Genomic DNA, 14,601 nt, shown 5'->3' with positions numbered 1-14,601 from the left:
TACATACATACATACATACATACATACATATTAGCACTGATGATGTTACCTAATTTGGGTAATGAAAGGTCTGCAAGAAAATAACCGAACTCAGAGTGATCAAGGACCCCTCAGGTTGTTTTTTTTCCCCAATCTTGGTTACCACAGGTCTAATCTATGAAATAGCATCCACTAGCTATTTGATTCTCTCATCTCCTCACTGCAAATGGCTTTTAACTTTTTGTAATAATAAGGACACAATCATACTATATTTATTTCTCCATGTAGGTGTAGATAGCATCCAGAATGGGTTGACCTTGTCTGCTCGCTGATTGGACTGAGTCTGTCAAAGCTGTTTAGACGCCCTTGTTGCTAGGATCTTCCAGCTTTCCGATTCAGTCAACTCAACACTCTTCTCTGGACATTTGACTTAATTTGGACCTTAACATCATCTTTAATTCCAAAAACTTCTTGTGAGATAGGTTCTCCACCACACGGCATGGTTAATTTACCACATAAAATGAGTTGTAGATGAAATCACTGTTTCAATTGTTCTTTAATTCTTTTCAAAAGTCTTATAACTTCTCTGTAAAAGCAAATAGGTATCTTCCATGGAGAATAATCTTGGATGCAGATTCTTATCAAACTAATTATAAACATAATTGTTGCTAATTATTTATTAATATGTACTTTGGTGCTTAAAATAATAGCTTCTTTTAGGTGCAGCCCTATTTTCTAACTACTCGTAAACAGAAGCAAGTCCTTTGGATTTAGTGGGATTTAATTTGTATTCAGGGTTATATTGTTAATTATTAACTAGGAGTGACATGGACTAGCAGTGTTCTGATATCTCAGGAACTGCCACAAAGAAGAGGGAGTCAAGTTATTCTCCAAAGCACCTGAGGGTAGAACAAGAAGCAATGGGTGGAAACTGATTAAGGAGAGAAACAACCTAGAACTAAGGAGAAATTTCCTGACAATTAAAATAATTAATCAGTGGAATGGTTTGCCTTCAGAAGTTGTGAGTGCTCCAACACTGGAAGTTTTTAAGAAGATAAACGTATAGGGTTTCCTGTTTGGGCATAGGGTTGAGCCAGCAGACCTTCAAGTTCCCTTCCAACTCTGTTATTCTGCTTAAATGTTTAGCACATTAGTCAGACACCAATATTCTTTTGCCAACAACCGTTCTAATCTCAAAAGTCCAATCTGATTTATTTCCAGGAGTAAAAGTTCCTCGTAATTTTCGATTGCTGGAAGAGCTAGAAGAAGGCCAGAAAGGAGTAGGAGATGGCACAGTTAGCTGGGGTCTTGAAGATGATGAAGATATGACACTTACAAGATGGACAGGCATGATTATTGGGCCCCCAAGGGTAAGCATTGGTTTAAAGATATAAAACTATTGCTTTGTTTTTAAAAAATCTGATCTCTAGTATTATAATAGGATACATTATTTTTTGTGTTTGATTTTGTAGTATACAGTAGTTCATCTTATGAGAGGGTTATATAATGGTAAAATCCCATGCTTAACTTCTTTTCTTTGCCTTTTTAAATGATATAGAGATTCTATTTCAGTTTCTGTGTTTTAAAGTATAGCATTAAATTGATTGTTGTTCAACTGATTATTTGACGAAATAGGTAATTTAATCACAATTTTTTTTGCACATATTAATGAATCAAAAACTACTAAGGCAAAACTCAATGTGGAAAAGTTCAGCTTTACAATAATAGATTAGAGAGTAGGATATGAACATACGTTTGAATGCCATATGCTGTGCATAAATTGTGGACGTCTTTCATAAATGGGACTTTGAAGCAATTTTACTTTAAATGGATCTATTCATCTTTTGAAGACCCAACTCTGAACAAAACTTCTTTAAATAACTCATGTAGGATTTCTCAGTCTCTTCAGATGAAAAGCTGCAAAAATAAAAAGTTATGAACAGGCTGAAAGAAAGTTAGATGGAAAATCATATGCCATGTTACTTTGAAATCCGAAGGAGTAAAGATAGTACACTTACCAATTCCTCATAATCAAAATTGACAACTTAAAACTGTGAGTTTTATATTTGCTTATAGCACCCCCATCTGACTACGAAGGAATATAGAGCATGATACCTAACAGATATAAATGTCTGGAATAATTTTCATGGATGTGCTTAAATGTGCTTAAAAAGTAAAGGTAAAGGTTTCCCTCACACATATGTGCTAGTTGTTCCTGACTCCAGGAGGCAGTGCACATCTCTGTTTCAAAGCTGAAGAGTCAGCGCTGTCCAAAGTTGTCTCCTTGGTCATGTGACTAAACGCCAAAGGCACACGGAATGCTGTTACCTTCCCACCAAAGTGGTCCCTATTTTTCTACTTGCATTTTCACATACTTTCAAACTGCTAGGTTAGCAGAAGCTGGGACAAGTAACAGGAGCTCACTCCGTTACATGGCGCTAGGGATTCGAACCGCTGAACTGTTGACCTTTCTGATTGACAAGCTCAGCGTCTTAGCCACTGAGCCACCGTGTCCCTTTTACCTATATTATAGGTAAATATGCTTACCTATAATATAACTATATTATAACAATTATGCTATATAGAAGGAAGTTTAAATTATAGAAGAATCGTTCAGTGTAACTTCAGTTTCTTCAGGTGATTTTTATGTCGAAAACATAGATGCGAGGAAATCAATAGGCCACCCATTGATCACCAGGTTTAATCTGGCTCACTTGTGTCACTCTCCTAAAACTGCTTCTCCATGAAAGAGAATGACTATCCCAAATAAAAGTACACTATGCCTAAATCAGGGCATACAACATATAATGTGCTACACTGCTTAAACTTCCAGAAATGCTCAAGGGGCATTTGTAGAATGTCAAGAGCAGAACATTTGGATGGACAGATTTATGTCTTAATTTATTGTTTGGAGCAACAGGATATCAGAAACTTAATTAGGAAGCATAGACTCCAAGACATACAGTTTTTAATTTAACAATCATTAAAATAACATTCGTTTGAATTGGGAAGCCCCACGATGTAAAACCAGCCAATGAACATCCAAGGAAGTAGCAACCAAATGAAATTCTAGGATAACATCACAAATAGAGCATCCAATGAGAAAATGAGAATATGTCATGTTCATGGTACTAAGAGGTACTGATGCTTTTAAAAATATTGATATACTCAAAGGGGGATATTTTTCCCCATGAATACTAGGCTACACTGTCACATTCCTTTTAATGCAAGATCTTCAGTAAGTCTTTCAAGATGGGAGAGACAGGACAATTTTGTTCTGGAACTTTCCTAGTTGAAGCAAAAAAAAATAGTTCTCTTCAGAAGTTTGCTTAACTTTTCTAATTTTTCTCTGAAGCTGAAAACCATGTTAAGTATTTTAAATTTTCCTCAGGAATGCATGGACATGTCATAAAAACACTGAGTTGAATTCATCTTGAAGCAAAGTTTATAATATGAAATGGTAGATATAAGTATTTCTCTATATGTTGAATTATTTATTTAGATGCTTAAGTATGCTTATCCTAGGATACATTTTGAAAGGTAACACATTTTCACCTGATCTAGATTAATATGCTTTTTTGCTGCTGATTATGACTTAATTTATTTACCATTTATTATATGTTTAGACAATTATATTGATTTTATTAATTATTTCATGAATGTGATTCTTACATTAAAAATATATGAATCATTTAACTTTTCCAATAAATTTTAAATGGAGTTTCTTTTGTGGTGCAATCTTAATTTATTAGTCACAATCGGGTCCAAGATCAGCAAAGAGGATAAAAGAATCCAGCTGTCAATCACAACCAATTGATTTAAATGAGTTTTGTCTAGAAACAATGCCACATTTAAAAAAATATCATCATGAATATCTATTGGGTGTACTTAATTTTTTCTATGTTTGGGACTAGTGCTCATCTTTATGTGGTTACTAGTTTTGAGAAAGCATTAAAGTATGTATTATTATTTTATCAATATAAGTTGCAATCCAAACTATATCCTAACTACTGTCATGTTGCACTTGTAGTATATCCATTTATAAGCCAGAATGTTCTTTGGGGAAAAATAAGAGTATATTGATAATAAATGGAGTTTGCAAGTCAATAATTTATACTGAGGATCTTAGAATGCATGTGATGGAAGATATTTTGTACATATTTTGCCTTTTGTAATTCTTGAAGAAGCCTAGTATAAACATAGTTATTTAATTGGAATGTGGCCCCAATATCCTAAGGTAAGCAGAAAGCTTATGCATCATACACTGTTCTATCAGTTCTCCATATCCTCCAAAATCAGATATTGAATAACGGAAAGAACTTCTAAGACGGTGGTTTTTAGTCCAGTAGAATATTTACATCCAAGCAGTGATTTAGTAGAGTGCCAAAGTGTAGGTTCTCTCCCTGCAAGAGCAAGTTCATATATTTTAACTTAATTTTAAAAGACAACCACTTGTTGAGAAACACATGGAATTGCGTATGTCAGATAAATAATTAGTTTTTTTAAAAAGAATTAGGCAATACATCTTCATATTTTTAAAATGTACTTCTCCATCTGTAGTTATCATTATTTTACTGTATTATGAAATGTGTGTGCAATTTATGTTCATTTGGAGGGTGGGGGGAAAGAAAGAAAATAAAAAATAATTTGAAACTGATCTTGTATCTGATGGGCCTTTAGTTATGGATTACTTGACAGAAATATTTCTTTTTCCTCCCCACAGACTATTTATGAAAACAGAATATATAGCCTTAAAATAGAATGTGGCCCTAAATATCCTGAAGCACCTCCATTTGTAAGATTTGTAACGAAAATTAATATGAATGGAGTAAATAGTTCTAACGGAGTGGTAAGTTTTTCACTATTTCTATCCTAACGGTAATATTCTGTCAGTTTGTCTAGCAGAATAGGAAAGCAGCACGTTTCTGTAAGCAAGCAGCTAGTTATTTATTATTCTGTTTTGGATTTCTTTTCTGTCGTAAACATTTGAGTACATATTTTACAAATTTATTGATGTAGGCATTATAGTTTTTTAATTGATTCAATATTTTAAGTCTGGAAACCAGTGTTTAAAAACATAACAATACAACAGTATACCAAATATAAAACAATAAAATAGATCTGGCCCAGAGGGCTGCCCTGGAAACAGTGAAGGACCGGCCCACGGTACTTCTGCCAGTGAAAATGGAGCTCAGGAGGACCGCACACAGACATCCCAGGCTCTGTGTTCGGCCGTGACAACCTCCTGCAGCCCTCTCCGAGTGAAAACTAAGCTCGGGGGAAGGGGGCCCAGCCAAACTGTTTCTGCTGGCAAAGGGGTGCAGGAGGCTGTCGCGGCTGAAAATGGGGCCCAGGACCCCATTTTTGCTGGCAGAAGTGATGTCCTGTTGGCTATGCCCACCCCGGTCCCCCGAGGTCAAACACAACCCTGATGCATCCCTCAATGAAATCGGTTTGACACCCTGTTCTAGAGGATCTGGATTGTCTAGCCCTATTCCAATCTAGTTCAATTCCAAAGATGGCTTAGTAGTTTTGACAGATGACCTGCTCCAGAGAAAAGGCAAGAGAATGCAATTAAACATAAAATCCTTCTGAGTTGACCATCTGACTCAGAAGTAGGAGGTCCTGTTTACAGAGTTCCTTTCCTATCTCTGTGGTTGGCTCCCTATAGTGGTTTTAGGAAACTTTCTGACCCTTATGGCAGTTAGGGATCTGGCAGGGGCCTATACTCTCTATCCTATTCAACATCTATTAGAAGCCTCAGAGATCATTAAGGAGTATAAAGTTTTCAGTATACTGCATTGTTTGTCTAGCTATAGTTTTGTTATGGAAGCTTCTATGTAAGTAAGTAATGAAAAAAATTACTTTCCATACACAAAGCCAAGTGATGGGCAATGGGATTGAGAATGTTAAAACAAAGACATTATTTTAGGATATATAGAATTATTTTGACTACAACTCTTCTATTGACCAGTGATAATGAAAGCTATCCCATGGCTTAAATGTGTTTCAATCTGATGCAGAAGAGATCATATTTATTCAGTATTGAGTTATTTTTTAATCTTTTAATCCTTTATAATAATTACTCATGAATATTTAAATCCCCTTGGACTAGTGTGACACCCTGTATGTTGTTGAAATTGCTTCTGTGCCAGTATTCAACATAGCAGAACGTTTATCAAAGATAAATTGTACTATTAATTCTTCTGCAGTTGAGATATACCTCTATTTAACTGCCTAAGAAAAATAAGCATATCATTTGCAAACATATGAATTACATAATGCTCTGCTTCTATATTAAGTTCTTGACAGTTATTAAATTCTTCCTATATTCTGAGCTAGAATCTGTAATAAGTCCAACAAAAGAAGTAAGGGTAGATTATCCTTGTATCATTCCGTTATTTTGATGAAAATATAGGTAACTAAAATGCAGTTGCAAACTATTGCTAAATGCTGTTGGTTACTGCTGTTGCTCAAATTCTATTTCCAGTAATAATATTAATAGAAATTTACTTTTTATTTATACTGTTACGATGTATATGTTTTCAACTGATTTCTTAAAAAGATTCTTTATTTTATTTGAACTTATACAACACCAAAGGTTGTGAATATACCAATTCAAGAAATAATGAAATAATAGAAAGACTGACTTTACATTTATATTCTAGGTATTAAAGGGAATATGAGTTTCAGAACGTAACTAATAAAAACTTTTGATAGAAAAAAAAGGCACCTTTGATTTTTTTTTGCCTCTTACTTTCAAATAACACTGCTTTCCAAAACCAACAGACTGTGCAAAGTAAACAAATAAGCCTTAAAAGCCCAGTTTCTACAAATTTGAATTGGCCTCTGTTGATTGATTCAATAACTGTTTACTGCTTTTAAAGATTGTTATCAGCTGCCTTCAGAGTCAAACATCAGTGAGGCAGACAAACAGCTGGAACCTGTTCCCAGTGTGCTCATGCACAGAGTTGTCAGACAAAGGGAACAGCTAAAGAACAGGAATCGACTTGGGAGTAAGGCCACAGGTGGACGATGAATGGCCCTCCCAGAGGAAATAAAAGAGGAGCGAAAGGGGGGGTGGAATTTGCAGGAGACAGTTCGTTCGTTTAATTGGCTCATGACTCTCCGAGACTCCTTGCCAGGTTTTGCAGATATCGGCCCGGCAGTTCTGTACGCCAAATAAGGTCTGTGACTAAATCCTCCCTTGAAAGACTTTGCTGGATGTGAATGAGCAGAATTCACAGTAAATTAATAAAAGGGTTTTTTTGTCAGGGCCAGGAATTTATTTCATGCTCTTGGGAAAGCTCGGTCAGAACAGTAACTTCAAATGGTCACTAAATGAACAATTGTAAGTCAAGGACTACCTGTATTTAAGAACAGTCTCGTTTTTACAAAGTGATACATAAACTAGATTGGGGCTGCCTAGTTGTATTCAAGGAATGCAGGCCAGGAACCTTTTGCGTTTGTGAAATTTTGTAGCTCTTTAATCCTAGCCTGACTGCTTTAGTTGTTGAAATAAAGGACATGAAGCTGTTTGAGACCTAAGCTTGTTCCTTGTTTTCCTCCAGGTTGACCCAAGAGCCATATCAGTCCTAGCAAAATGGCAGAATTCTTATAGTATCAAAGTCGTTCTGCAAGAGCTCCGGCGTCTAATGATGTCTAAAGAAAATATGAAACTTCCTCAACCACCTGAAGGACAATGTTACAGTAATTAATGAAAAACAAAAAGAAAAATCATGCCCCATCATTCAATTTAAGCTCTCTTCATTTTCCACAGTAGTAAATTTTCTAGATGCATCTTGTAGATCTCCAAGTACTGGAAAGGAAGTTCCCATTGCAAAGGAAAGTTTATCTTGAGATACTGTAAATGATACTAATTTTTTTTCCCCATTTGACAATAAGTTGTGCTATAACAAATAATGCTGTCCTGTGTAACCACTGTCCACATAGTTGAACTTCTGGTATCAAGAAAAGTCTATTTAAATTTATTACTGTCAAAGACCAGTGTGTCACATTGAACTCGACTGTGAAAAAGCATAAAAAGCATACATCACACAATCACATTGCTGTGTGTTTGGCCTGGGTTTATACCTTTTCTCCCATCTCTCTCTTTCTCACACGCACACACTCTTCCCCCCCCCTCTCTTCCCCCCCCCTCCCCCCTCTCCCTTTCTTTTTGTGTGTTTGCAGTAGACTTGATGCTCAGGGCTATTTATTAGAGTAGACATGGAGAGCACAATCCGTAGATCGTGATCTTGCCCAAGCCCTTTTGGAAAGAGTCTGGGCCACAATATCCTTGATTCTTGCAGAGTTCTCTTTTGATCCAACGGGGCTTGCCCAAGACAATGTTCCCAAAAGATTGTGCCGTAAGGTTTCATTTACCAGCTGGGTTGTATGGACTACTAATGGGATGTTTTTTGGTATCTTCGGTCATCCCTCCCTTTGTGCAAGCTCTAGTAAAATGCTGAATGTCTCTAGGGTTGGTTTTTATTTTTCGGCTTTTAATGAATGCTTACACAGCCATTTGGGGCAGGTTCTTCTTTCTCCCAAAACCTTTGCTAAGGCATAGATTGTATATCTCTCTCCTCCTTTCTCCCCCTCTTCCCCCCCCCCCCCCGGAATGAGGGCCTCGGGATGACAGATCTGGGGGAGCTTTTCAGACTTTCCTCTCTGTCTTTCTTGTCCTGGTTGGGGTGCTGCTTTCTTTTTGCCCCTTCTATGATGCTTTACATTTGGCCAAAAGAGGTAAGTGGCTGGCAAACTGCCTGATTTTATTGTTGTTATTATTATTATTATTGTTATTATTATTATTATTGCTTCATGCTTGTCAATTTTGGGGTGGGGGCATGGGTAGGGTCTATACATTAATCTTCACCAGCTGAGAAAACAGGAATGTCTGGTTTTGCTCACAAACAGCCTTCCCTTCCTACTCTCTGGCAGCTTCCCTACCAGAAAGCTAGCCATGGCTGACACATTAGACAGGGTTTATGATACAGTGAAAGAGCAGTCATTTACCAGGAGCGTCTTCAGTCTGTTAAGAATGGCTAAATGTTCCGAAAAGATCTCTACACGGATGTTTGAAACAAACACTCCAGCTTTCTGAGCTGAAGGTCACTGCCTCTGCTTTAATGCCATGTTAACTGCTCATCGGCCTGCATAACTTTGAGGCTCCGTAGCAGCCTGCCAGCATAAAAGACGAATCCACTTTGTGAAGATTGGAGATTGTGTTCTGCAGAGAGAGAGAGAGAGATGCTTTTCTTCCCTAAAGAATCAGATGGCGCTGCCATGCATGGTGGGTGAGGCTTCTTGGCAAATCACTTCTTTTTCAGACTCCTTGTTTTTGGACCACTGACTGCTGAAACGTGGATGCAAAGCTTAAATGCAAACAATCCAATGTATCCTCTTTAATGAAAATTTAAAAAAAACCCCGCAGTGTTCATGTAAAACAAAAAGCAAAAGTCAACGTTTAAAAGCAAACGTATCAAGTCAATGAATAATTGATGTTTCCATTAACTCTTTTAAGGAGCATATTAGTTGTAAGGATTTAACATCCTCTGTAATAAAAAAAAATTAACAGTATTCCATAAGCAGCCTTTTTATTGTATCAGACCATTGCCTGATTTTAATATAATAAAAAGTGTGCATTAATATTACGGTGCTGTAATTGTATTTATGTTTAGAGTGGAGATCTCCTCGGAGTTGGGACAGAGAGGAAGACACACAGTGTGACTGTCTCATTGAAATGATTACCCTGATCTTTAGAACAGCGGTCACCAACTGGTGGTCCATGAGAAAATTATGGTGGTCTGCAGAAAAATTATTTGCATTTTTTATATTGCACGAAATTAGGGGTCCTCAAACTATGGCCCCTGGGCCGGATAGAGGCAATGAATGTTTGTATTACTGCAGAGAGTCTCCTCCTTCAGGGTCTTTTTATGTGGGTCGGAGGGGGCCAGAAATTCCGACTTGGGCTCTGCTTCAGCCTCCTGGTTGAAGGGGCTTTGGGCGAAGGCTGGAGGGAAGCACCGCTGATGGCAAAGAGCCAGAGGGCCTCGTTCCAGTGGGACTGCATCATGGCCTGGAAATGGCTGACCATCTCAGCCCAGTGAGCCTCCAGGCACCAGTACCTGGCCTTACACTCTCACATGTCCTCTGCTTGGAAACCCTATGCTCGTAGTCCTCAGTGAGGTGCTTCTGCTGAGCCTCCTTCTCAGCCGGATCCAATTTGAACTGAGCCAGCTGTTTTGCCAACTCTTTCTCGCGGTGGCTGCTTAGCTCCGACAACTGCATTCTGTTGGGGCCCTAAGGAGCCCGGGCGGGGAGAGGCAAGTAGAGGCCAGCGAGGTGCCCTTCGGAGTAAGTGACACCGAGTTGGCCACACCCACCCAGCTGGTTATTAGGCAGATCATATTAGTGATGCAGGGGATTTAAAATTATGAATTTAGTGGTCTCTGAGGTCCAAAAGGTTCCGGACCCTTATTTTAGAAGACACTAACAATGCTTAGGCAACTATCATAGATGTTACTGGAACTCGCCCGATTCATTTTGATTTATTGTCCCTGCAATTAAATGTAATATTGCTACAGAGTTCAGAAAATATTTCAATACTGTGATGTGTTATTTAGTTATAATTTGGGATTGTTCTGTAAAATGGTTGGAATTAGGATTATGATAGACAAATGGGAAGTTGCTGCAGTTTGATTTGACATGGGAATTGTACAACTACAAATATAATGTTATTTCAGAACACTTTATAACAGGGGTCCCCAACCCCCGGCCTGGGGAAGCCCACTACCAAGCTTCCTGAGGTTGTTGACCCAGATGACTCTTTTCTGGTGGCAACTGGGTTCCTTCCCTCAAGGGGGGGGGGGCAATAAAATGCCACCGTTGCTGTCAACCTGGCCACAGAGCATCAGAGTGCCTGGGTGGGGGAAACCCAGGAAACTAAGATTCGGGTTTCCCCAGATGTGCCAACATGACTCTCTTAATAAATTGGAACTTTGAGCAATACTTTGCCTTGGACGCTGATTTAATTTTGGATGTTATTTGGAACCCTGACACCTTGAGCTGTTCAGAACCGGGGCACAGAAATGATGGGTATGTGGACACATCCCGGCTTGCACAAGCAACAACCAAGCATGTATGTGCATGCTTCATTTGGTTCTGAACTAGCAGCACGAAGCCTCGTCCTCGTCCTGATAAACCCCTTTTATTTAATTTACAATTAAATTCCTCTCCAGCAAAGTTCTGGCCCACAGTCTTTCAAGATAGTTCACAATTACCGACCTTTATCAGGCTTGGAGAGTGGCCAGGCCGATATCTTTAGATGCCGCAATACTTGGCAAGAATGCAGGAATGAACTAATTGTCTCCTGCAAACACCCCTCCCCTTTCGCTCCTCTTTCATTCCCTATCGGAGGGACCATTCACCGTCCATCTGTGGCTTTACTCCCAAATCGACCCTTGTTCCTTAGCTGTTTCCTTTGCTGTTTCCTTCGTTTGGCAACTCTGTGCATGTGCCCACTGGGAACAGGCTCCAGCTGTTCGTCTGCCTCACTGATGTCTGACTCTGAAGGCAGCTGATAACTGGCATACGGCTCTGACCCCCTCTCTGCCTCCGACACAGAGCCCTCATCAGAGCCTTCCCCAGACTCCAGGACTGGCCCATGTTCCTCCCCAACCTCCTCACTGTCCGAACCTGCTGCCAGCTCTGCTACCCGCTGGTGGACCACAAGCTAGCCGCTGGTGCCCAAGCAGCGGGAATGTGAGCCCACTGCTTGTGCAGAACTATACTCTCTTCCCTGCCCCCCCTCTCTCCCCCCAAAGCCAGAAAGATTGGAGAACAACATTCATTTTGGCACGACACCTTCAGTAATTGGAGGAGGCTTCTGTACAAAATATCTCAGAATCCTCTCTCTGCTGCCGTTTCCGCGAGAATAGACTCCAAAGTGATGTTTATCACTTTATGGAAGAAATGGGCAAAGCGAGTCCCTCACCTGAACTATTGAAGCAGTTCTTACATCTTTACATGGCTCTAACACAATTCTGTCTAGCACATTTTCCAGCTCATCACAAGTGTGATGAAAAAAAACATTCCAAGAAAGTTTTGTAATCACTTGGTTGAATTGAATCAAAACAACTTCACTCCAGTACAGGTAGTCCTCCACTTACAACAGTTCATTTAGTGACTGTTGGGCACTGAAAAAAAAGTGACTGGTGACCATTTTTCACACAACCTTTGCAGCATCCCCATGGTCACGGGATTTATATTTGGATGCTTGACAACTGGTTCATATTTATGTGTCCCGGGGGTCATATCATCTTTTGTGACCTGACAAGCAGAGTCAATGGGGGAAGCCAGATTCACTTAACAACTTTATTATTAATTTAACATGTGCAATTATTCACTTCACAAATGTGGCAAGAAAAGACGTAAAATGGGACAAAACTCACTGAAGAAAATTCTCACTGAGCACCAAAGACAAATTCCTTGTGTGTCCAATCACACTTGGCCAATAAAGAATTCAATAAAGAATTGTATTCTATTCTATAAATTCTGGGCTCGATTGTGGTCATAAGTCGAGGATTACCTGAAATTAAATCTGCCAGTGATTATTGTCACATATACCTTCCTTACAGGTATTTTATTCCAAATATGAAGTCTTGGGATAGGCCTCTGCTAATAAATCCATGTAGGATATTTAATTTAATTAGTTGTCAGTTTTAACATATTAAACCAGAGGTCAGCAACCCATGGCTCTGGAGCCACATGCGGCTCTTTCATCCCTCTGCTGCGGCTCCCTGTCACAGTCAGCTCCACAATTGATACGGCTTTCGGTTAGGACAGGTAGAGAAAAAAGGATCCCATGCTAGGAGGAGACTATGGTGGTGGTGGTGGGGGGAACCAGACTTCCAGTCAGCTCCATAATTGAATTGGGGGGGGGGTGTCTTCCAGTTACGACCTTTGTGGCTCTGAGTGTTTACAGTTGCCAACCCCTGTATTAAACAATAGAGGTTGTAAATGTCCTAGATATCTACGAGTACATGCATACATACACCAGTGTCGTAAATAATGGAGAGCAATTGTCAGAAATGTTTTAATATATAATTTTGTTTTGAGGATTACTGTTGTTTTAACCTAGTCCATGTAAACTAGGTTGTGCATGATATTGCAATTTGCATTCTATGCTGTTCAGAAGGAGCTGTGGGGAGCTCTATGAAGACCCGGAAAGCCTATTTCAACAGTTGGGACCATCTGCAGTGTAAGATGTCTGTGTGCATCAAAAAAAGTCAAGGGAACAATTGCAGTTGAAGCTCTGACTCTTTTACATGTACAGGTAGTCCTCACTTATGGTAATTGGGAGCAGCAACTCCATTGCTAAGTAAAGTCATAATGTGACATCCCACTGGCTTAGGACAACCGTTTCAGTAGTCCTAGCTGTTGTTGGGCAAATCCCAGACAATGGTAGTTGTCCTGTGGTCATATGATCATTTATGACTTGCCTTCCTCCCCATTGGCTTTGCTGGTTGAAAACCAGCAGTGAAAATTGTGAAGGGCAACCACATAACGCAACAGTGCCGAACGCTGTCTGCAAAACTACTGTCACCGTCATACTTGCAAGCTGGTTGTAAAGCATCCAAATTGTGACCATGGGGATGCTACAGCAGTTGAAACTACCAGGAATGGTAAGCCCTCTTGTTCAGCCCTGTCATAACCTCAAGCGGTTGCTGAACAAGTGGTCACTGAGTGAGGACTACCTGTATCAGTTGTGCTGCTATCTTCACTTTCCCTCTTGGAAGTGTTTGCAAGAGCCCTCCTTGGATACAAGACATGAACAAAAATGTGTCCTGTGTGTTTTCAAACATGACCTTCGCCTGTTCACAGCACTTAAAAAAAAAAAAGTACAGTGCAACTAACCCATAACCCAACTAACATAAAACTAACATATGTAGCCTCTTCCCAAACAGAGATTATACAAATTCCTTTGATACGCCTACCAACCCAACCCAACCCAAATATGTTAGTGTATTGGCAGTGGTATAATAGCATTCGTAATATACTGGAATATGCCAAAAATATTTTTATCATTGGGATGCAACAAGAAATTTGATTGCAGCTATTTCTCATTTATTGCAGCAGTTACAACTAGGAAATACATTGTTTGACAAAGGTTCCTATCTTTGTTTCAAGTACAGTGGTAGCATTTCGTAGTGTAAATACTGTAAAGATTGGAAGTCTATGGAGATTGTCAGTCATCCAATCACTGTTGTCCCCCAAAATGATTCCCCCCCCAAAAGGTAACTGGATTTTGGTTGTTGTTTTTTCTTTGAAAACATTTGCTTCTCATCCAAGAAGCTTCTTCATTTCTACAAATTTGTGGGGAATGCAAAAATTGGGTGAAAGGACTAAGGTAAAGGTTCCTCTCGCACATATGTGTTATAAGTTCCCGACTCTAGGGGGCAGTGCTCATCTGCGTTTCAAAGCCAAAGAGTCAGTGCTGTCCAAAGACGTCTCTGTGGTCATGTGGCCGGCATGACTAAATGCCGAAGGCACAATGAATGCTATTAACTTCCCACCAACTTCCTATTTTTTTGCATTTTACATGCTTTCAAACAGCTA

General features: G+C 39.3%; 1 protein-coding gene across 1 annotated transcript in view; it reads left to right on the top strand.

Annotated features, from left to right (window-relative positions):
* The window catches only part of LOC309389554 (ubiquitin-conjugating enzyme E2 variant 1), a 31,460-nt gene extending 21,825 nt beyond the window's left edge, over positions 1–9,635 (top strand). Inside the window, exons 2-4 of the mRNA XM_081948088.1 lie at positions 1,201–1,349; positions 4,703–4,828; positions 7,551–9,635. Of these exons, the coding sequence (XP_081804214.1) occupies positions 1,201–1,349; positions 4,703–4,828; positions 7,551–7,697 (422 nt within the window). The 3' untranslated portion in view covers positions 7,698–9,635. The remainder of the gene's footprint in view (positions 1–1,200; positions 1,350–4,702; positions 4,829–7,550) is intronic.
* Positions 9,636–14,601: the final 4,966 nt, after the last annotated feature.

Source organism: Natrix helvetica (assembly GCF_964273705.1).
Source record: "Natrix helvetica genome assembly, chromosome: 3".
Classification (NCBI taxonomy): Eukaryota; Metazoa; Chordata; class Lepidosauria; order Squamata; family Natricidae; genus Natrix; species Natrix helvetica.
Note: the sequence above shows the minus strand (reverse complement) of the source record. Positions and strands in the feature narration are given on the sequence as shown.